Below are 24,322 nucleotides of genomic sequence, written 5' to 3'. Positions count from 1 at the left end.
ACATACGGCTCCTGAATCTAAGACGAGACCAACGACTGATCAAGGTTTGAGTCTTTACAGCAGGAGAAACGGGCGACTAGATGGGGGCCGGATGGGGCCGATCTGCCGGCAGGTTCTTTGTTTATATGTGAGCACCAAAAACAATGATCCAATTTGGGGGGGGGGGGGCTTGGATATTAAACCAGATCCCAGGTCATGCAGACAGCGACTCCTTCCAATTTAGCTTCTCTTGCCACTTATTTTCCGTGCATCAATAGCGCTCGCAGCGAGGGTTATTGTGTACAAACACAAAAAATGTTTCCTTGGGAACAGACACGTTCCTTTTAGGTGGCGAGGAGCCGAGCTAGATGTGAGCCGCATCGCTGTGACATCCCCGCAAACACAGTACGGCAAACGAAGCACAAAAAGGATCTAAAAGGGTCACAGATTGCGATCCGTCTATGTGTATAAAGCGTTTGTTTGTAATATCTGTTGATACAACTATTTGAGAAAATACAAAATGTAACACATATTTTAAAACAAACAAAAATGCTGTTTTTAAACATTTGTACCCAAACAAAAATCTTCCAGAAAAAAAATTTAGTATCTTAAAAAAAAAAAAAATCACTAAAATTTCCCAAAAAACACCTGATCCATACAACAAAAAAATAAAAAAGGGTTTTCTGCACTAAATAAAAACCAAAAGATAAAAGTCTTTAACGGTGAAAACATACGTGGCCTGGGGTATGTCCATTGTACAGCGCTGCAGTATATGATGGCGCTATAAATAAATCATACTAATAATAACCTGAGAAGGCCAGCAAATTGGGCGTTCGCTTTGCCGCTTACTTACAACACCGAATCCGTTATTCACAATGAAAGACTACTAAACACCAGACGCTCCCGGAGCCGACGGGTTTGGGTGCGAGAACTCGAAGGCAAAGCAATCAGCAAACAATTAACCAAATGCAATTGCCGCTGCTGGTCGTGGGGCATTATGTGCTGAGACAATAGTTGTCATGTGCGACCTAAAGAATGACTGTCGCGGCACTGGGGAGGTAAAGGAACGTCACACATACACAGCGCGGGCCACCCCACAGCAACCGAGCCCAGCAATTAACCCGCTGCAACTTCAGTGTAAAATCATCTCAGGAAGCCCATGCGCAGCGCAGGGCATGCCCTCCGAAGCCCACTCTTCACACAGTGACCTCAATGAAAGGCTACCTGCCGCTTGTCATATGCTGACCCGCAACTCTCATAACGCTCAGCCAGCTGTTGCTAGAAGCAAGATGAGGGGGGCAGAAACCCATGTGTTTGTGGGCCAGAGCCGTAGCTCCTTTTTGCCCGAGGCAAGAATGGAAAATTGTGCCCCCAGCTATTTTTTTTACAGAGGTTATTTTATTTACACTGCCTTTACACACACCTGCCCACATAAACACATACACTGCCCCTTCACAGCTGCACCGGGGATGAGTGCCTCTCTCGTCTCGCCCTTCCTACGGCCCTGTTGTGGGCAGTATCCTATTGAACAGAGAGGCAGAGTCCCCCGTTGGTGGCCATATTTCATTCACTTAGGAGGCAGAGCTGGTGGGCACAATCCCACTGAGATAGATGGAAATATCATTACGATGGGGGGGATTCTATTGTGTTTAGGGGCAAAATCTCATTGAGACAGGTGAGGAATGTCATTAAAACCGGGGAAATAATCACATTGTGATGGCGATGGAATCACACCGGTGATCGTATGAGCAGCATGAAGAATCCTTTCACGTTTGGGGGATCCTAGGATTCCATTCTGGGGGGCAGAATTCTTCCATCACGCACTCCTCCACACACACACATAAAACATACAAAGATTTCAGTCGTTACATAAACTCAGTTGAAATGTTGGCTCCACATCCAACTCCAAAAATGACATTTTTGGTCAAACAATCTTTTTCTAACGGGAATGCAACGCGTTGAGACTCTTATATCTGTGTAATATTCAGCAATTAGAGAAAAAAGTCTCACTGGCAGAGAAGGATTGTCTCTAATGGAACATATTGTATGAACATGCGGAGGGCTTGCGTTCTGTTGCCAGAAAGAAGTCCCAGACTGCGTCGGATCAGCTGGAGTTCTCAGAAAGTTTCGCCGGGGACTTGACAAACAATATGAAGATTGAGTGTGTTGACTAGATCATCGTTAATGATTTTAGGACCTTAAACAAGTCTCCCCCGGTGGGTTCCCGCAGGAGGACATGCCAGGCCCATGGTTGTTCTACCCACTCACTGAAAGCTGTTTAAACTTCTCAAGACTAAAGAGTTTGTGGGTTTGGGTTTTTTTTTATCACCCTGTAACCGTGAATTAGTGTGCATATGGGGCAACTGGGAGACCCAGGAGACACTTGGGTCATACACAGCCCCCCATATTGCCCTATGGGCTTCTATCAATCCTACCATCTTCCCTGTCTGGATTACAGATCGGCTGAGGCCACGTGGGAAGGCGCGCTCACTCACTTCATCCGAGCGCTTGTTGAGCGCGTGAGGTGTGTGTTTGTGCTGAGCTCGTACCTGGCTTGGTGCATCCTTATTATTAGAATTTATTCCACTTGAGTGTCGAATTCACAAATTAAAGACTCAGTGCCTACACCCAGAGACATTCCATAGAAATCACACGAGAAAGTACGTAGCGGCTACAGTTCAAAAGAAAAGAGGCTGATGTGGGTGTAAAAGTGGTTTTTTTTTCCATTCAGTTGCAAACACGTCATTTAAATGGTCTCAACGGCTGAGAATATCGTTCATTCTTAAGACTTTTAGCCGCGCTCAGTGGCGACTCTAGAAACAGTATATAGGGGGGGTACACAAGATACCACAGTCAAACTGGGGGGGCATTAATAATTTCCACCATTACATCATAACACTGAAAAAACACACATATATATATATATATATATATATATTGCCAAAAGTAATGTGCTATGGAATGATACTTTTGTTATTGGACAATACAATACTTGATCATTCAACATGGGAAGCCTGAAGCCACAATTTAGTACGACTAATCCTTGAAATCCTTTAAACACAATACCTTAACTTTTGCACTAAATTATTTCAGGGCCTAATATTAGATCCTGCTGCTGATATATATATATATTAGCCCCTGCTGCCCATATATATTAATATTAGTTCCTGCTGCCGATATATATATATATAAATATATATATATATATATATATATATATATATATATATAGAAATATTATATCCTGCTGCTGATAGCAGGTATAGATCAACACATTAACACACAAACCCAGCTTTGCATGTTTAGATCAATTGAAATTCACTTGTGATCTCAGCACTGAAGGTATTTATCAAATAAACAGAATCAATAAACAGAATCAGACATACAAATCCTGTATTTGCAGGTATACAATAATAATATATGAAACGTAGCATTGCAGATATAGATCAAATAAATACATGGAAACAGCATTGCAGGTATTAATCAACTGAATAAGACATACAAACCCTGTATTTGCAGGTATACATAAATAATGTATGGAAACATAGCATAGCAGATATGGATCTACAGAAGAACACACAAACCAAGCTTTGCGGGTACAGATCAATTGGAATTCACATAAAAACACGGCATTAAAGGTATATTTAAAACCCCCTAAATTACAGGGATAGATCACAGGTTGCACACCCCAACCACACTGCCCACATAGAACCTGGCGAGCACCCAGATAACACACATAAGATTGGCCATCTTTGTCCCATATACACCCTGCCTGTGCCATCCTGTTCCCCAAGGCTCAAACATCCTGCTAGTGCCATCTTTGCCCTTACACAATTATACATCTATGATACACACAATCACATTAACTCATGCTCTCCCTCATTCAGACAAATCATCCACATATTAACTCATGCTCTCCCTCATTCAGACAACTCATCCACATATTAACTCATGCTCTCCCTCATTCAGACAATTCATCCAAATATTAACTCATGCTCTCCCTCATTCAGACAAATCATCCATTTTAAGAAACTACGCCCCTTGGAGCCCTTGAGGGGCTACATGTATTTCTAGGACAAAAAATGAGTGCACAAATAATGATGGAATGTGTCGCTTTGGCTTGAAAATATGTTTTTTCTAACCATAGCGACATGTTCATTTGTGTCTTGCGCACTCCAGGTTTGTACTAGAAACACATGCAGCCCCTCATTTGATGCGCCAAGGGATGTCGTTTTTGCAAATGTGTACTTTTTGTGCCATAATTTAACTTCCTACGTGAGCAGTAATGCCACGTCAAGGCTTCAACCCTAATTACTGATCATTCACACGCCTTTCATATCTCCATTCACTCGCAGAAGCACACACCATTCTTGCCCGTTACAATCCCAAAGAAATGATGGTAAAGGGAGAAGAAAAAATCACTTTTACAGCAAAAATAAGTTTTGCAGTAAAAATGCAAGGCGCTCCAGGGATGAGATGGTTACTCACGTACCGCACAGGCTAAATGGCTGATTTTAATAATATTTGCAGTTCATCAGGATTTCAAAAATTGCCTCCCTCTACCGTTGGCTAAATTTAACCCCATGATCAAAGGGATCATAGGATTAAAAATTAGTATCGGCCATTTTTCAAAAGGGAATGTGACTTTTTATAGCTATATGATCGCTGTGGTAACATTGGCTACCACAGTGATCATTTAGCTAGAATACTTAAACTTTTTTTTTTTTTTTTAAAGTTAAACTACTTTATGTTTAAATAATTTAATTTGGGGGTCTCTAGGCAATTTTTATCTTTTTTTTTTATCTGCCTTTAGAGACCCCCAAATCATCGTTTTTACATTTTTATTTGTTTTAACTTAATATTCTTTATTCTTCTTTTACAATCTATATACCGTTGGTGAGGCGATTACCTTTCCAATGGTATATGTTGGGGGTATGTAGCTGAGATACAGGCATCTAAGCAGCATGCCCCCATACCTCTTTAACTGACAATTGTCAGTTGTTAATAAAGTTGCGCGGTGACGTCATTGCGTCATTGCGCGAGACGTCACCGGGCAGATCGGGTGACCCCGGAGATGCCCTTCAGTGTGAGGGGCAGATCGCCGGGGTAGGTGGTGATGGAGGTCCACAGACCTCCATCAAGGTAAGATAGTCCTAGTGACGGCATGGTGCCGTCGTTAGCACCTGACTGGGACTGCTAGCGACGGCACCATGCCGTCGTTAGCAGTCAAGGACTGTCCTGGGTGATTACAAATTCGGCGGGGGGGCAAGGAATAACCTAGGGGGGGCAATTGCCCCCCTGTAGCGACGCCACTGGCCGCGCTCTAAACCAAAGGCGTTCAAGTGACATTTTGTTCGGAGCCTTTATATAATGTCTAAAAATGTAAAATGTGGTTTCCATGCAACAGAGGATTCGAGTGCTTAATGCTTCAATCACAAATTAACAGTGATTTTCAATAAAAACGGTTAACAGGACTCCTATACACGTTTCTAGGACAATGAGAGAAATGGAAGATAAGCGCTAGAGATGATTAAACCCCCTCTGCCTGGTGCAGGGGCGTACCTAGAGTATTTGTCACCCGGGGCGGGTCTTGTATGTGGCACCCCCCACACAAAATAAATGATGTTGGCAAGAATATTTATTTCACCAATTTGTAAACTGGAAAAAACTAGAAATCTGAAAATTAAATAAATAACATTTACTGAACAGATGTTACAATATACTGAGCCAGACGTTGACAGTGGCGCAGCATAACTCCTATCACTATATGGTGAGCCAGACTTTGACGTGATAGGCCTCTGTCCCTAAAACAGCCTCCCCATGCCACCACTGCCCCTTAAACAGCCTCCCCGTGCCACCGCTGCCCCTTATACAGCCTCCCCGTGCCACCGCTGCCCCTTATACAGCCTCCACGTGCTACCGCTCACCCTGTCCAATTTCTGCCCCTAAACACTTACTCATTCACTCTCACACACCCCCTTACCTCTCTTGCAGATTTCACTGGTCCGGGGGGCCAGCTGATCATCCCTGGGGCAGCGCGGACATCTATCCCGCCTAACACAAGCCTGCAGCTCACTGAGCTTAAAGAGTTTCCTCATACAGTGCGCGGGGCCACAGCTGTGAGCTGCAGGCCCGTGTTAGGCGGCCGTTGCGACACCCCCCTGATGAGTGGCACCCGGGGCGCTATATAAAACAATTAATAATAATAATAATAATAACCTATTGCCCCTTTGGACGATCATGCTCCCTGTAGCCGCACTGTTAAGCCCACTAACACTTTGGAGGCAGAGTCCATGTTCTCCCAGCACCATGCATAAAGTATTAATAAACGCAAACAAAAGATACTTTCAATAAACTAGAATCTTCCGTCTTCTTTACAAACAAAGAATATATTATTGAAACAAAGTATCAATAAACAAAGGATTATAGGAATTTACACTTTCTGGTATCGCAGTTCCGCTAAAATAAAATTATGACCTCCTTGGCTTGGCCAACGCTCTACCACATCCCAGATAGCCTAAAGCACGAGCCGAGACGTGGCAAACCCTGGCACAAAAACAAGGACAAGCAGCGCCTGGGAAAACGTCATTAACGGACCCAATGGAAACAGAGCTTTTGGCGATTGAACCGTCCCGAGGCGTGAAACGTCAGCAGATTCCCCGAGAAAGAGGAGCCTCCGATGTGAACTTAACCCCGAATCTGCCACAGGCGGAACTCTTTCCTTTCCAAACTTTTTCCTTTCTTATTAAGACGTCTGGAAACAGAAATTTGCCTCCTGGAGGGGTTATTTAAATACCTCGTTGTACATCTCTGCGGAATATGATGGCGATACATAAAATGATAATAATAAATAAGCCACACAGCTACTTGTGTCCCAAATACCGCTGAGGACGGAGAATTGCATCTGATAAAATTATACATTGCTTTAACGCATCATTTCAAACATAAGTATGAAGAATACATTCTCAACAAATGACATCACAGAAAGAACGGCAACACTACAAAACAAGCAATGTTTTTGGGGGGTTAAATATAACTCCCATGACTCTCAGACACTTGTTTTTTTTCTCACAATGATGTCATAGAATTGTTGCTCTGTTGCTGGAAATAAAACCAGTGCTGTCTGAGAGTTACAAGAGTTATATTTATTTAAAAAAAAGCATTGCTTTTAACGCTCTTAATGCATGTATATGTCTCAAAATCTGGTCATTTGCCCCCAAAAATCCTTTTTTTTATATTGATATCTTTAGCATTTGATACGTCTACGAGCACAAGATCCAAGGGGTTAAACCTTCATTAACAAGAGGTAAAGAGGATAACGATACCTGAGCAGATATACAGCCCTCTCGATGTCATTGAGTTCTTCATCGACCGTCAACCTTTCGATCTCTTCTGGCGTCTGCAACATGCGATAAAAAATACTGTCGGTATGATGTGCAACAAGTCAGTATGACATCATTCTACGTGTATCTGTCATCACTTTGCAGCGTGCTACACGTCTATATGATGATTCCGCATGCATACGATGCGATAGGAAGGATATAAAGGGAATGCCAACTAAGCGCCCGTGTTCTATATGTAAAGGACGATCATTTTATCGCCGGTACTGTTATATAATCTACGGCTCTTTATTATAATCAATACACAGCGTTTGTGTTACTAAATTAATTCATTTTATTATTATTCCCTCATTCTCAGTAAAGTTATTTTGGGGGTTTTATGCCAAATTGCAAAATATATGATTTTTTTCAGCTTTTCATATATATACACATTTTGGCCATCTTCTACTCCCAGTTTTCTTCCATAATGCCCCTAGCCCCCCTCCCCTTTCCCACGAGGTCAGTGCATGCAAGTCGTGGTGGCCCGAGGTTCATTAAAGCATCCAAGAAATGTCATTTGCTAAATGACGTCAGAGATGTTGCGTCACATGGAGCCTCTCCTGTGCCCCTGATCTATACATCATGCCGGGTCCGCAAATTCGAATCAATGAGAGGGGGGACCCCATTCACTGGTCTAGGAAAGCTTGGCTGGCAGGGTTATGACGTCATGTGCCCCCCTACCACACCCCACCAAGTACCTTGAGGCTCCTGCGGACCGGCCTCTCGATGATGGCCAGCTCATGGAGGTCCTCTATGTACCCGAACAGGCTGCCCTGGCTGAAGTCCATCCTGAAGAAGCCGGTGGGATGCATGGAGGAGAAGGAGAGCCTGGCTGGAGGGGGAGGAGAGAGCCGGGAGGGGGCGCTCACATGGCAGGGGGAGGACGGGAGGAGCCACCGGGGCAGATCAGAAGCCAAACCCCACCAATAACCACCAGGGGCCAGGCAGGTAGCCAAAGGGGTGCGCGGGAAGGGAGGGAGGTCCAGGTAGCCAATCAGGACAGCTCAGGGGCAGGTGTCGGTGTTGCCCCTCACGGGAGGCAGAGAGCCGGAACTGCAGTGTGGGGCAGGCGGTGAGCGGTCGGCCAGTGACCTGCTCTGCGGCCCGGAACGTCTGGGGATGTCTCTGTGGCCGGGCAGGCTGTCTCCGGGCTGTCTCTGTGGCCCCTGGGTTCGGGGTGTCTCCGGGCTCTGTGTTCGGAGTGTCTCTTGCTCGGTACCTGTGGCCCTAGGTTCGAGGTGTCTCTGTGTCCCCCGGCTTCGGGGTGTCTTCGTGGCCTCTGAGCTGGCTGTCTCCGGGCTCAGTGTGGCTCTGTCAGCCTCCGTTCCCTGTCGGGCTAGTAAATCTCCGGTGCGCGGTGACAGGGAGGCGGAGCCCCCTAACGCTGCTGGCTAAGGTTTCCATGGTAACGCATCGCAGCTTCACTCCCCGCAGCGCTAAGTGACTCTCCTGACGTCAGCACCGGGCACGCGCCCTCACTGCCCCAGTATATGGGTATATGGAGCTCGTGAGGGGGCGGAGACCCACAGGGTGCAGTTTATTATGGCGCGTGTTTACCCCCAGGGGCAGTTTATGAGGGTGGTCTGATTCTTATGGTGAGATGCTAAGTGGGGTCTCTTTTTTTATTTTATTTATTTGGAGTCCCTGCTTATAAACAGGTGACCCTGTCTGGGACTGAAACCACCAAGAGGTTCCGCAGCAGTTTCTACTAACTGACAGAATGAAGCAGCGCACTTGGTGGCCCCTGTCTGTACATAGAGGGGCCCCTGAGAGAAATTGTCCTGTATAAGCATCAGTTAAAGGTACAGTCCCACCCGCTTTACTAAACTAAAGGCAGCTTAAGAATCATAACAACGTAGGGCAGGTTGGCCCCATGCGGCCCCCGTCTAGTTGCCCGTTTCTCCTGCTGTAAAGACTCGGACATTAATCAGTCGTTGGTCTCGTCTTAGATTCAGGAGCCGTATGTCTATCCCATGCATGTTTAATCCCCTCGCTGTATCACCCTCTACCACTTCTGCTGGGAGCCTGTTCCACTTATGTACCCCCAAATATTCTTCCATGAAATCTGCCTTTTGATTTTTAGATTTGCGTTAAAGGAAACCAAGAAACCAGCCTGGGGAGCCGAGCGATGGGTGCAGTTGATCTGTGATCCTAATCCTCCTGCTCTCTGTTGCCGGGTTATTAAAGGATCTTAATCTTCGTGGCCCCCCTGTCTGCAGATTACAGCGAGACGCTCCTTATCTCTCTAATCCTCCGGCAGCCAAGTGCCGGGGAAACCGGCTCCCGTTAAGGGCACCGGCGGGGGTATTAAGGGAGAAGTGAAAGCGGATCTGCCCAAATCTCTCAGCCAGATAGTTATATATACACGAGAACTCTCAGGGTTTTTGCCCCCATCTCAGGGTGAAGGGGCAGATTCTCGGGGTCACACAGTCTGACTCCTTCCTATTCTCCCCCCGCTGGGATCATATATAAGACCCCCAGTTGGTGCATTTGCTCCCAGTATGTTATGGTTGATATCCCTGCTTGAATGCAGGTGACACAATTAAATGTATCTTTAAATTCTGTCAATGCAAGGTTTCCATGACGACCGGTATGAGAGCCATTTGGGTCACACATAGAATCATCAGGTTATTAAGGGGTTAATATTTCGGGCGTCTCGGGTCGGCTCCTTTAGGAAGTTCCTGGGTTTTGGTTCTATGTCCTTTTTACCCTTTTTAAAATAATAATATTTATGTTTTAATTAAACTATACAAATAAAATAATATCTCTCACTTTAAACAAATGCTATATATAAATATATATAATGTGGGGGGGCAGGATAGAAACATTTAACTATATTATCATTATGTATTGTTTTATATAGCGCCATCATATTCCACGGAGCTGTACAATGGGATGCAATACATGAAAGGATTTAACAAAGGACAGGAGGGAAGTTTAGAGGAGGAGAAAAGTTAAAACAAGAGACCGGAATCTAACACTAGAGGGTCAGAGGCTGAGATGGAACGGAAAAAGTTTTCTTTATTGAGAGGGTGGTTGATAAGTGGAGCAGCCTCCCAGCAGAAGTGGTAGCAGCTAATACAGTGAGGGGATAGGCATACGGCTCCTGAATCTAAGACGAGACCAACGACTGATTAAGGTTGGAGTCTTTACAGCAGGAGAAACGGGCGACTAGACGGGGGGCTTCTGCCGGGAAGGTCGCATGGTCTGAGTGGGTTCTAAGCCACTTCCTGATCCCACGGTGGCCATAGAGGCCAAGATACAAGTGACAGATTATGATGCATTTCCTGGTTGTTTTCTCCGAACGTCGCTATATACAGTGCAGAAGTTCGGTGCGTTTGTTATTTTTATCTGTCTCACCAAAAAACAGCTCTGAATAAACATTTGTACATTTGGCTATCTGGCGCCGTTCGGTGGCCGTTCACTGTAATAAACGGGAATTGGCAGGCGAACCCTGGAGAGATCCCAGCTATGCCCCCCAACTGTCCCTATTTGGGCGGGACAGTCCCGATTTTGGGACTCTGTCCCTCTATCTCCTCTATCCCTACCTCTGTCCAGCTTTGCAGGAGCGGAGGAAGGGTGAGACGAGAGCGGTGCTAACCTCAGGGTGCACAGCCACCTGATCAGCAGGGCAGTGTATGTGTATATGTGTGTGTAAAGGCAGGTGTGTGTGTGTGTGTGTGTTTGTGAGGGCAGTGTATATGTGTGTATAAAGGTAGTGTATGTGTATATGTGTGTGTAAAGGCAGGTGTGTGTGTGTGTGTGTGTGTTTGTGAGGGCAGTGTATATGTGTGTATAAAGGTAGTGTATGTGTATATGTGTGTGTAAAGGCAGGTGTGTGTGTGTGTGAGGGCAGTGTATATGTGTGTATAAAGGTAGTGTATGTGTATATGTGTGTGTGTAAAGGCAGGTGTGTGTGAGGGCAGTGTATGTGTAATTGTATATGTGTGTAAAGGCAGTGTATGTGTATATGTGTGTGTGTATATAAAGGTAGTGTGTGTAAGCGCAGTGCACATGTATATGTGTGTGTAAGGGCAGTGTATGTGTATACTGTATATGTGTGTTTATGAGCAGGTGTGTGTGTAATAGCAGTGTATGTGTGTGTTTATGGGCAGGTGTGTGTAAAGGCAGTGTGTGGGGGTCCTGGGACAGAGACTAACATTAGCCTTTTTTTTCTCTGCTGCTGTTGACTACTCTTCCAATGATACTCAGCTAGCATTATGATGGAAACCTGGCTGGCTGAGAATCATGGGAATTGTAGATCACAGCTAGCATCTGCAGCTTCACTGTTGACTGCACTTCCCATGATGCTCAGCCAGCATCATGGAAGCATTATGTCTGGCTGAGCCTCATGTAAATTGTAGTTAACAGCAGATGATGTGACAGGTGTTAGTTGTGAATTACAACTCCCAGGATGCCTAGTCATGGTGAACACCTGGCTGGCTGAGCATCATGGGAATTGTAATTCACAACTAACGTCTGTAGCTTTATCTACTGTTAACTGCACCTCCCATGATGCTCAGCCAAGATCATGGAAGCAGTATGGGAATTCAGTTCAATGTGTTGGTTATTTTTAATATGCATGACTGTCAGAAAAAAATGTAGCGTGTTTTAAGTGGTGATGTAAGCGCAACATCGTTAAGTGCAATGTTGGAGGTGTCCGTTTGTTCTTTCTGTGATGTCATTGGTTGAGAATGTATTCTTCATACTTATGTTTGAAATGATGCGTTAAAGCAATGTATAATTTTATCAGATGCAATTATCCCTCCTCAGCGGTATTTGGGACACAAGTAGCTGTGTGGCTTATTTATTATTATCGTTTTATGTATCGCCATCATATTCCGCAGAGATGTACAACGAGGTATTTAAATAACCCCTCCAGGAGGCAAATTTCTGTTTCCAGACGTCTTAATAAGAAAGGAAAAAGTTTGGAAAGGAAAGAGTTCCGCCTGTGGCAGATTCGGGGTTAAGTTCAGATCGGAGGCTCCTCTTTCTCGGGGAATCTGCTGACGTTTCACGCCTCGGGACGGTTCAATCGCCAAAAGCTCTGTTTCCATTGGGTCCGTTAATGACGTTTTCCCAGGCGCTGCTTGTCCTTGTTTTTGTGCCAGGGTTTGCCACGTCTCGGCTCGTGCTTTAGGCTATCTGGGATGTGGTAGAGCGTTGGCCAAGCCAAGGAGGTCATACGTTTATTTCAGCGGGCCGTTCACCCCATAGGGCAATATGGGGGGCTGTGTATGACCCAAGTGTCTCCTGGGTCTCCCAGTTGCCCCATATGCACACTAATTCACGGTTACAGGGTGATAAAAAAAAAACCCAAACCCACAAACTCTTTAGTCTTGAGAAGTTTAAACAGCTTTCAGTGAGTGGGTAGAACAACCATGGGCCTGGCATGTCCTCCTGCGGGAACCCACCGGGGGAGACTTGTTTAAGGTCCTAAAATCATTAACGATGATCTAGTCAACACACTCAATCTTCATATTGTTTGTCAAGTCCCCGGCGAAACTTTCTGAGAACTCCAGCTGATCCGACGCAGTCTGGGACTTCTTTCTGGCAACAGAACTCAAGCCCTCCGCATGTTCATACAATATGTTCCATTAGAGACAATCCTTCTCTGCCGGTGAGACTTTATTCTCTAATTGCTGAATATTACACAGATATAAGAGTCTCAACGCGTTGCATTCCCGTTAGAAAAAGATTGTTTGACCAAAAATGTCATTTTTGGAGTTGGATGTGGAGCCAACATTTCAACTGAGTTTATGTAACGACTGAAATCTTTGTATGTTTTATGTGTGTGTGTGGAGGAGTGCGTGATGGAAGAATTCTGCCCCCCAGAATGGAATCCTAGGATCCCCCAAACGTGAAAGGATTCTTCATGCTGCTCATACGATCACCGGTGTGATTCCATCGCCATCACAATGTGATTATTTCCCCGGTTTTAATGACATTCCTCACCTGTCTCAATGAGATTTTGCCCCTAAACACAATAGAATCCCCCCCATCGTAATGATATTTCCATCTATCTCAGTGGGATTGTGCCCACCAGCTCTGCCTCCTAAGTGAATGAAATATGGCCACCAACGGGGGACTCTGCCTCTCTGTTCAATAGGATACTGCCCACAACAGGGCCGTAGGAAGGGCGAGACGAGAGAGGCACTCATCCCCGGTGCAGCTGTGAAGGGGCAGTGTATGTGTTTATGTGGGCAGGTGTGTGTGAAGGCAGCGTGTAAGGGCAGTGTATGTGTTTATGGGCAGGTGTGTGTAAAGGCAGTGTAAATAAAATAACCTCTGTAAAAAAAATAGCTGGGGGCACAATTTTCCATTCTTGCCTCGGGCAAAAAGGAGCTACGGCTCTGGCCCACAAACACATGGGTTTCTGCCCCCCTCATCTTGCTTCTAGCAACAGCTGGCTGAGCGTTATGAGAGTTGCGGGTCAGCATATGACAAGCGGCAGGTAGCCTTTCATTGAGGTCACTGTGTGAAGAGTGGGCTTCGGAGGGCATGCCCTGCGCTGCGCATGGGCTTCCTGAGATGATTTTACACTGAAGTTGCAGCGGGTTAATTGCTGGGCTCGGTTGCTGTGGGGTGGCCCGCGCTGTGTATGTGTGACGTTCCTTTACCTCCCCAGTGCCGCGACAGTCATTCTTTAGGTCGCACATGACAACTATTGTCTCAGCACATAATGCCCCACGACCAGCAGCGGCAATTGCATTTGGTTAATTGTTTGCTGATTGCTTTGCCTTCGAGTTCTCGCACCCAAACCCGTCGGCTCCGGGAGCGTCTGGTGTTTAGTAGTCTTTCATTGTGAATAACGGATTCGGTGTTGTAAGTAAGCGGCAAAGCGAACGCCCAATTTGCTGGCCTTCTCAGGTTATTATTAGTATGATTTATTTATAGCGCCAATATATATTGCAGCGCTGTACAATGGACATACCCCAGGCCACGTATGTTTTCACCGTTAAAGACTTTTATCTTTTGGTTTTTATTTAGTGCAGAAAACCCTTTTTTATTTTTTTGTTGTATGGATCAGGTGTTTTTTGGGAAATTTTAGTGATTTTTTTTTTTTTTTTTTAAGATACTAAATTTGTTTTCTGGAAGATTTTTGTTTGGGTACAAATGTTTAAAAACAGCATTTTTGTTTGTTTTAAAATATGTGTTACATTTTGTATTTTCTCAAATAGTTGTATCAACAGATATTACAAACGCTTTATACACATAGACGGATCGCAATCTGTGACCTTTCCAGATCCTTTTTGTGCTTCGTTTGCCGTACTGTGTTTGGGGGGATGTCACAGCGATGCGGCTCACATCTAGCTCGGCTCCTCGCCACCTAAAAGGAACGTGTCTGTTCCCAAGGAAACATTTTTTGTGTTTGTACACAATAACCCTCGCTGCGAGCGCTATTGATGCACGGAAAATAAGTGGCAAGAGAAGCTAAATTGGAAGGAGTCGCTGTCTGCATGACCTGGGATCTGGTTTAATATCCAAGCCCCCCCCCCCCCCAAATTGGATCATTGTTTTTGGTGCTCACATATAAACAAAGAACCTGCCGGCAGATCGGCCCCATCCGGCCCCCGTCTAGTCATTCGTTTCTCCTGCTGTAAAGACTCAAACCTTAATCAGTCGTTGGTCTCGTCTTAGATTCAGGAGCCGGATGTCTATCCCATGCATGTTTAATACCCTCACTCTATTACCCTCTACCACCTCTGCTGGGAGGCAGTCCCACCTATATGCCACGCTCTCTCTTGCACCAACGGTTGTTTTGGAAGCTGGGATCAGGAGCTGAACCCAGCATTACCAAACCTTTTGCAGCTTGGGAAACCCTTGAATGTTTTTGGCAAAAGCCTCTGCGATGCGTAAGGATATCAGGGGCTCAGCGACGGAGTCGCCCGGATGTATTTTAGTAAAAGACCTGAACTCATTATTGTAAGCGCCCGCTGGCGGCGATAGTTCAGCAACAGCACCAATATTAGGCGTTTAAAGCCAGCGAGCCGGTGGGCATTGATTGCTAAACCCATAGAGAGACTTCAATGCCTTTACAGAAGGGGCACCTATATATAAATGGTGCGTCGCTGCTCACAGTCACCGGGTAGCGATCGGTGCAACGGTGGATTGCAGGCTTATGGGGAACATCAGCTAAAGTATTTAAAAATAACATTAAATAAAGCAATTTAGGATTAAAAACAGCTTATTTCCTAATCACGTCATAAATGATGTCTTACGTTTTTTAAGGCATGCAGGGCTTTTGGAACCATCCATGTAGTCATGTACTCCAGTTCTTATCAATGCCGCCTCCAGAAGGACCGAGATAGCCCTGCATAATGCATGATTAAATCCATGAACCCTATATTCTAATTTAACGCTACATTATAAGAGGCTAACTCGGCCTTTTGTGATGAAAAGTATAGCCGTGTTGTTTGATTATTACATAGCGTGAAGTCAGTGAATCGGAATGTTTCATCTCATCAAAGCTCTGATTTATATATTCATTTATTCTTCTGGCTGTAAACAACCCTGGCTGGCCGGGAAGGGCCGGCAGCCTACGGCCTGGGGGGCAGGTCTAGACAAGTGGCCCATTGCGCCACTGAATCAGCCCATCATCCACGTCAGCGGACGGTCCTGTGATGTCAGTGGGAGTCCCCACTGATGTCGGGGGCTGTCCCGCGGACATCGTGACCATTCCTGTTTAAGTCAGTAGGAGTTCCCTCTGATGTCGAGGACCTTCCTGCCAACGGCAGCGGGAAACACCCCCATTTAAAAGGAAAATGGGCGGGGCATGCCAAGACCCCACTGGGGTCTTGGCAGCGCCCAATGGCTGTGCCTCAGCTCTTCGTCCCACCCCTTTTTAGACATGGGACAAAGTGCTGAGGCACGGCCATTGGGTGGCGCACTGCGTGCACGCCAGCCCCTTTAATTTCATGAACGCTGGCCTCCACCCGCTGCCCTCACCGGACACAGGAAATCAGAAGCAGTGGTAAGTCAGGGGGGCATAAGGCTTTTCTGGAGGCAGAGTGCCCCGTGACATGCCTTTCAACCCCCTTTATGCCACTCTGCCTCCAGAAATGCCTTTCTAACCCCCTTTATGCCACTCTGCCTCCAGAAATGCCTTTTAACCCCCTATATGCCACTCTGTCTGGGGCAGAGTGGCATATAGGGGTATAAGGCATTTCTGGAGGCAGAGTGGCATATAGGGGTTTAAAAGTCATATCATGGGGCAGAGTGGCATATAGGGGGTTAAAAGTCATATCATGGGGCAGAGTGGCATATAGGAGGGTATAAGGCATATCAGGGAGACAGAGTGTCATGTAGGGGGGGTATAAGGCAGTCTATTCCTGCTAGGAAGCAGACACTGTCCAGATTTCGTTGTTAATAAAGTTTATTGTGTCCCCGGCTGATGACGTCAGTACAGTAATGGCACTGCAGCGTGGGACTACATGTGGTTGAGGATCGTAGACACAGTGTAGCGACGTCGGGGCAACCGTGACCGGGCAAATCTGTCACAGAGCTAATAACAGGGAGCGGAGAGACTGCTGAGGAGCGAATTCGTGCTCGGTATGCACTAAGAGTCCACGTTACGAGTAACGACTACGTGTCACCTTTGGTAACTGCACAAAGTCTTTTATTCTTTTTAATGAGTAATTTGTCCTTCTTAACGGGCATTATATTATTATCCCGGGACTTCAGAGTGAAGGGGCAGATTTTCAGGGTTACATAGTCAGGTGCAGATTGCTTCCTAATTTACCCCGCTGTGATGTAAGACTTCCAGTTGGTGCTTTTACTCCCAGCATGTTATGGTTAATATCCCTGCTTGAAAGCAGGTGACTCTGGTAAATGCATCGTTAAATAATGATAAGTCAAGGTGTCCGCGAGGGCCGGTATTGGACCCATTTGGTTATCGTATTTGGCGGCTCGCTACATAGAGTGCACCGTATTTGCTTGATTATAGGACAACCCCCCAAAATCTGAATATTAATTTAGGAAAAAAGAAAAAGCCTGAATATAAGATGACCCTAAAGGAAAAAAGTTTTACTAATAAATTATAATTAATGTAAACTATTTTTTTCCACATTTAATAAAAGCTATGATTAAGAAAAATATATTTTTTTGTTATTTCCTTTTATTTGCCAACCTGCCCCCAGTTATGCACATCTGCACCCCAGGTATGTCTTATACCCCATATATGCCGCTGTGCCCCATGATATGCCTTTTAACCCCCTATGTGCCACTGTGCCCCATGATATGCCTTTTAACCCTCTATATGCCACTGTGCCCCATGATATGCCTTTTAACCCCCTATGTGCCACTCTGCCCCATGATATGCATTTTAACCTCCTATATGCCAGAGCGGCATATAGGGGGGTATAAGGCATTTCTGGAGGCAGAGTGGCACATAGGGGGTTAAAAGGCATATCATGGGGCACAGTGGCATTTTAACCCTCTATATCCCACTGTGCCCCATGATATGCATTTTAACCCCCTATATGCCAGAGTGACATATAAGGGGTATAAGGCATAAGGGTGGAAGTCTGTGCGATTCGAATAGGCAACTTCCGCTGCCGCTTCTATGACCCGGAAGGTCATGTGACGCCGGTCCTCTATCATCGCAGAACCGGCGAAAGTGCCGGTAGGAGCGGGGGTTGTCCACACGCATCTCGCAGACCTTCCCTGACTGCCAGAGAGGAGAATTCCCCGCAGCGTTGAGGGGGATCTGGATCTTATTATATTTGCTTTGAAAAAAACCTTGTCTTATAATCGAGCAAATACGGTATGTGTCACGATCGGTTCATTTACAAAGTTCCCAGACATAAAGTGCAAAAAGTTACACATTGGAACTGAAGCTTTAGTAGCTACGGTTGCCAGGCGTTTGAGGTGGAAACATTAAATGATTTCATATTTTGCACACAATAATTATTGCTACTGATCTTTGTTTTCCAGATAAGCCATTATGAAGATACACGGGAATAAAAAAAATGCGGGGTTTCGTTCTAAGGGCAAGAAAGGTATAAAAATTATTGGAAAATGGAAGCCCGTCTCGTTGGATCCCAGTCTGTTTCCTGATGAGAAGTTGGATGAAATCGTATGTTTCGAGGAGCTTACTGATTATAAACTGGTAAAGTCTTCAAAGGAGTTGATAAAAAAAGGTTTGAAAAGAAAACACGATGGAGAGGATACAGGGGAGGGCGATGAGGATGAAGAACAGATGACGAAGTCCAAAAAAAAAAGAAAGAAACGTAAAGACAAGTTTGAGTCCAAACATGAAAGCGAAGAAGCCGACGATGACTGTGAGAATTTGCTTCTCCATGAAGATGAGTCTGAAGATTTGGTTGTTAGCGAGGATGAGCCGCTCGACACTGGAAGTGTAAAAAGTGAAGATGAGAATGCCGAAGAAATCATTAAACCAAACGAGCAGCCGAAAGGCAAAAAGAAGAAGAAGAGAAGAAAGTCAAAGAAAACAACGGCCAAGGCCACGGGAAATCCGCCGACTCCAACATCTGCAAAGAAATTAAAGAACTGGGCTGCGAGCGATGCGGCCGGTTCCTCCGGTAAGAATGCAGATGTTTCTGCATGGAAGGACCTCTTTGTTCCAGAACTGGTTCTCCAAGCGCTCAGCTATCTGGGATTTTCTTCTCCAACCCCGATTCAAGCCTTAGTTCTGCCTCCAGCGATCAGAGACAAAATGGATATTCTGGGGGCTGCAGAAACAGGTAATATTGTGTGTCCTTCAACTACAACAAGAAGCTATAAATATGGAGTGAGAGAGGTTGTTAATATTGATTACTTAACCGAATCAAGTATTGAAGCAGATTCAATATGGTTCTATATTGTGACATTTATTAGGACGTACACTTTAGGGTCACCTATTCTCCGATTCCTGTTATCTAGCTTCATAAACTATTGGAAGGTTGGGGATTCTAAGTTATTTACCTGAGTCTTCCTCTTTTAATTTTTCAGTGTAAATACTCGTTTTTAATCATTTCTCCACATTATAATTTGTTTTGTTTTCCAGTTTCTTGCAATTGAAATATTAATACTCCTGTCATTCTGTTCACATTACATCTTAGGACAGTTCAGTGTTTCTTGATAGCCTAGAGATCTAAGCTAAAACCGTTAGAGCTGGATGTATTTTGATCTATATGTTTACCGTCACCATGGCTACCATGGTTTATAGCTCTCATTGCCTGGGTTAAGTTGCATCTTTAACATTAGCGTGACATATTTACCCATTTTATTATTTTTACTGTATCCATAATCAGTTTAGTGAAGCTTAATTTTCTTTTTCAGGAAGCGGTAAAACGCTCGCCTTTGCCATTCCTATGATTCATTCCATACTGGAGTGGCAAAAGAACAAAGACGCTGACGGCGATGAAGAGAAAACAAATGATTCTTCAGATGGGGATGGACAGGGGCCGGCTGAGGTTCCAGAGACGGAGGAAAACCAAAAAACTGACCATGGAGAAGGCCACGAGAGCAGTCAGGACGATGAAGACGACGATGATGATGATGAATTGGGGTGTGTGAAGGTTGTTGAAGATGTGGACATTAACTTCAACCCTGCTCCTCCTACTAATGCCCCAGCGTGGGACAAAAGCAGGCCGCTGCTGGGGCTCGTAGTGGCTCCCACTAGAGAATTAGCTGTACAGGTTAAACATCACATAGACGCAGTCGCCCGGTTCACAGGTGAGTGCTTGTTGTGCGTTCTTTGTACTTTGTTTTTAGACTTTAGCTTTTTACCCTATTTGTTTGGTACCCCTGTGCTTTATGGATATTTTTTGTTCCAATTAGTGTCATATCATGACACATGTAGAGACTCCATCCACTTAATTTAGTTATACAGTCATGAGATCATCTACACAAGCGATCAAATAACAAAGAATGGATGATTGCAGATTTTGGCAGAAGCCAGTAAATCTCTATAGAATTCTTTAGAACTCTTCTTGAGGAATCGCTTCCCATGCCTCAATAAATAGCTCATCGTCGGATGAACACGTTTCTTTTGTGATCATTCCATAGGCAGTAATAATGCAGCAGATTCATTATAATTTACTTGCATTGATGTTGTTGGTGCACGTTAATGAAATCTGAATTACATTTCTCCTGTAATACCAGGCATCAAAACCGCAATTATTGTCGGTGGAATGGCTTCACAAAAACAAGAACGAGTGTTAAATCGAAGACCGGAAATTGTCATAGCAACCCCCGGCCGCGTGTGGGAACTCATCAAGGAGAAGCACCCGCACCTATCCAACCTCCGACAGCTTCGGTGAGTGTGTTGTGAGCAGCCTGAGACATTGCCGTGTCCGTTGGACTACACCTCCCTTCATCCCCATCTGCAAGTAGCTGTTTTCTCATGCTAGCAAAGAAAGAGTTAAAAGAAAAACCCTTGGTATTTTGCATTTGGTTGGCATAACAGCGCCGTATTCAAAGGGGATTTATTCTGTTCTGTCTTTTACGCTGCTGATTTATATCTGCTCCGAGTTAGGATGTCAGCTCTTTGGTTGAATATGAATTTCCTAATCCTACGTTCCTCTGTGTATCAGGTGTCTAGTTGTTGATGAAGCAGACAGGATGGTTGAGAAGGGTCACTATGCTGAGCTGTCTCAGCTTCTGGAGCTGCTGTCAGATGTCCATTTTAACCCCAAAAGACAAACCTTTGTGTTCTCGGCCACTCTGACGCTGATCCATCAGGCGCCTGCCAGACTCCTGCAGAAAAAAAACTTCAAAAAGATGGACAAGGACAGCAAACTGGAGTCTCTGATGCGTAAGATCGGTATGAAGTCCAAGCCCAAAGTCATCGATTTAACCAGGAAGCAGGCGACGGTGGAGACACTCACTGAAACCAAGATCCACTGCACCAACGACGAGAAGGACTTTTACCTCTATTACTTCCTACTCCAGTACACAGGGAGAACCATGGTGTTTGCAAACAGTATCGACTGCATCAAGCGGCTGTGCTCTCTGCTCACGATTCTGGACTGTAACCCGCTAACCCTGCACGCCAACATGCACCAGAAGCAGAGGTTAAAGAACCTGGAGCGGTTTGCTGAGCGCGAGAGGTAAAGCATGTGTTATAGCAGCAAATATACAGCTTCCCATTATAAAAACATGGGGGGGGGGGGGTTATCGCCTAACATGCATTATCACCTCTTCCCCATCCTCAGCTTTCTGCCATGCAGGAGATGTATTCAGCAGACATGTGATTACTGCCTCCCTGCATGGAAGAACGGAATGCCAGACCGTATAAGAAGCGTGTTATTGGATTTGGGCAGGAGTTATTAGTTGTTCTCATCTGTGCGTTTTGTGGTCAGCGGCAATGAATTGAAGTCACTCTTCTGACTGTTAATATTTATCTCTATTCCCTTATTTAAGTAAAATTCTGAAGCCTCCTTTGTTTCCTTTTCCCAGCTGCATTCTGCTTACCACCGATGTGGCCGCGCGCGGTCTGGACATCCCTAACATTCAACACGTCCTGCATTACCAGGTAGACAAGACACATCGTGTAGCAATCTTACTCGCTGCCATCGCCACTTACCTGCCGCATCCCTAGAGTGACGCCCCATTCTCATCACCCATTTTCCCATCTCCCATACAGGTCCCTAGGACGTCCGAAACGTACGTTCACAGAAGCGGCAGAACAGCACGTGCTTCCAGCGATGGTCTCAGTTTGCTGCTCATCGGACCAGATGACGTTCTTAACTTCAAAAAGATCTGCAGGACCCTCGATAAAAATGAGGACCTCCCATTCTTCCCGGTGGATGGAAAGTGCATGAAAGGAATTAAAGTAACTATTTACAGTATCCAGGGAACCCGACTAATAAAATCTAATACTTATACTTCATGCTTGAAGCAGTGTCAGGAATGCGCTCCGATTGAAATCACTGGGAGTGCTTTCTGCGCACGCACGAGGGTCTCATCAAACCTTTGCTTCTTTTGTGCTGACATCTCTTTATGACGTTTGTCCGCAGGAACGTGTCAATTTGGCGAGACAGATTGAGAAGATGGAATATTTCAACAGCAAAGCAAAGCACCAGAAATCATGGATACAGCAGGCTGCGGAGGCCCTTGAGATAGACCTGGATGACGATGATGAGTTAATAGGTAAACGGGGGGGGGGGGGGAGTATTGTCTTAACGCAGATCTGTCCCTTCTTCTGGAAAGCAGTTGTGTTAATGTCACGCCCTCAGGGTTTGTATAAATCATTAAAGTCCTTTTTGAATTGTAGGAGGGAAGCAGAACGAAGAAGAAGACAGAGAAAAGGAAAAAGCAGTGAAAGCGATGAAGAAGCAGTTAAAGCGGCTGTTATCGCAGCCGGTCTTCAGGAACATCATCAAAACCAAATATCCCACGCAGAGCGGGAAGCTGACCCTTCCGACTCTCCTAACCAGCAAAGCAGAGAGCGCCCTGCAGACTATCTCCAAACAGAACTCCGAGGAAACCAAGAAGAAGAAACGGAAAGGCGCAGGCGCGGTGTGAGTTACTGTAAATGATTCCCAAGGTGAATGAATAAATTCTGTTTTATACCACTAAAGTATCAGCACGTGAATGAGTTAAAGTGATTACATCCGGGTCTCCGGAATCCTTGTACCTTGGCAGGCGATTCTGATCGAAAACATGGGGTAAGGTAATGGCTATTTTTGGTGATTTGTCACCATACCAAGGTGTAGCGGTATCCCTAAAGCACACAGAGCTGAAGTATTTGCCGGGAATGACTTGATATTTCTGGTTTGCAAATATTCCAGCACACGCACAAGTCCTGCCTGTGTATTACGGGGCTGTTATTATTCACAGAGGTGGAGAAGAGGAATGATAAACCAGATAAACTAGCTGTAGTTCTAACAGCCTGGCCTTTGCCCCTGGAGCGCGATTAGACTTCAATGGTTCAGGAATGAGGTACCATTTATTTATTAAGCATAAAACTCTTCACAGCAGCCCGTATGGGGTCAGACCTTATTTACACCCAGCCAGAGAGGGGCGCAGGTGGGTCACTAACAAGCATTCATATAAAAACAGGGGCGCGTTACAGATCGTCCACGACCAGGGGCTGCACCCTGTACAGGATCGTGTAATGATTGTTCTTATATAACATAAAAACAGACGGGCTGGCACCCTCCATAAATACATGGTGGTTAATCACAGTGTCCATCTCGTCCACGTATTCCACCTGAAGAGAGATCTCCAGCGCTTGAGACAGGGCAGTCATTTGAACGTGGTCGCATTCGGAGGTCATCGGTTCTACGTGCTGCAAAATCCAAGAGAAAAAGTTATGAGACACGTTAGCAAATCTGCAGTGATCGGTAGCTGTGACTCCAGCCCTGTCCACCGTTCATGTCGTGTTACAGGGAAAGGTTTAGTGGAAAGGGGGCGACCCTGATGTGGATAAACAGACCTGGGTACAGAAGTCTGGGATGTTGGTCTCCTCATCGACAAAAGGCTGGTAGAACTCGGCTCGGTTACGGACGAACGCAGACGTTACGAGCCTCAGGAACTGCACGGCGCTGTCAGAGCTCAACTGGTGGTTGAAGACCCTCGTTAGGTTTGAGACGGATCCCTCCGCGGCTACAGAGTCTACAATGCTAAGAAACTAAGATAAGTTCAGTTCTCCGAAAAGCAAACTTAGGACCTAAAACATCCTGACGGCCCGCAGAAATTCCCCCAACCACCACCACATATTGGGTTTGAGTTGCATGTCGTGTACTTACTGTTTCGTAGTGCTGTTTAATGACGTGCTCCTGGAATACAGCAGCTAAAAGCTCTTGTTTACTCCGAACTACAACATCTTTAAACCTGGCAGAGAAAGCGTGTTATTAGTCAAATAGAGGTCTGACTACCAGACTATGATCCAGATCCCCCGCAGCGCTGCAGGGGACCTGGATCCTCCTCTCCGGCAGGGAGACGATGCACCAGCATCACATGACCTTCCAGGTGCTCCTCCATAGAAGTCCCTGCGGAAGTGCCGGTAGCAGCGG

At 45.5% G+C, this 24,322-nt stretch overlaps 2 protein-coding genes across 2 annotated transcripts in view; one reads left to right on the top strand and one right to left on the bottom strand.

Moving 5' to 3' along the window:
• LOC149271118 (serine/threonine-protein phosphatase 4 regulatory subunit 4-like) overlaps nt 1-18,009 on the bottom strand; it is a 49,453-nt gene extending 31,444 nt beyond the window's left edge. Inside the window, exons 1-4 of the mRNA XM_089507607.1 lie at nt 17,928-18,009; nt 8,393-8,548; nt 8,057-8,190; nt 7,305-7,378 (exon numbers count right to left, since the gene is read on the bottom strand). Coding sequence (XP_089363733.1) covers nt 7,305-7,378; nt 8,057-8,190; nt 8,393-8,548; nt 17,928-18,009 — 446 coding nt within the window. The remainder of the gene's footprint in view (nt 1-7,304; nt 7,379-8,056; nt 8,191-8,392; nt 8,549-17,927) is intronic.
• A 294-nt stretch (nt 18,010-18,303) lies between these two features.
• LOC149271117 (ATP-dependent RNA helicase DDX24-like) lies at nt 18,304-22,829 on the top strand. Its single transcript, XM_089507605.1, has 8 exons — nt 18,304-19,063; nt 19,641-20,036; nt 20,466-20,619; nt 20,897-21,412; nt 21,762-21,837; nt 21,949-22,137; nt 22,322-22,454; nt 22,579-22,829. Exons 1-8 carry the CDS (start codon nt 18,304-18,306, stop codon nt 22,827-22,829), a joined length of 2,475 nt encoding a protein of 824 aa, XP_089363731.1.
• The last annotated feature ends 1,493 nt before the right edge of the window (nt 22,830-24,322 follow it).

The sequence above is a fragment of the Sceloporus occidentalis genome, unplaced genomic scaffold, assembly GCF_023333645.1.
Source record: "Sceloporus occidentalis isolate IW3139 unplaced genomic scaffold, rSceOcc1.0.p SCAF_559, whole genome shotgun sequence".
Classification (NCBI taxonomy): Eukaryota; Metazoa; Chordata; class Lepidosauria; order Squamata; family Phrynosomatidae; genus Sceloporus; species Sceloporus occidentalis.
This window is presented reverse-complemented; position numbering and strand designations above follow the sequence as displayed.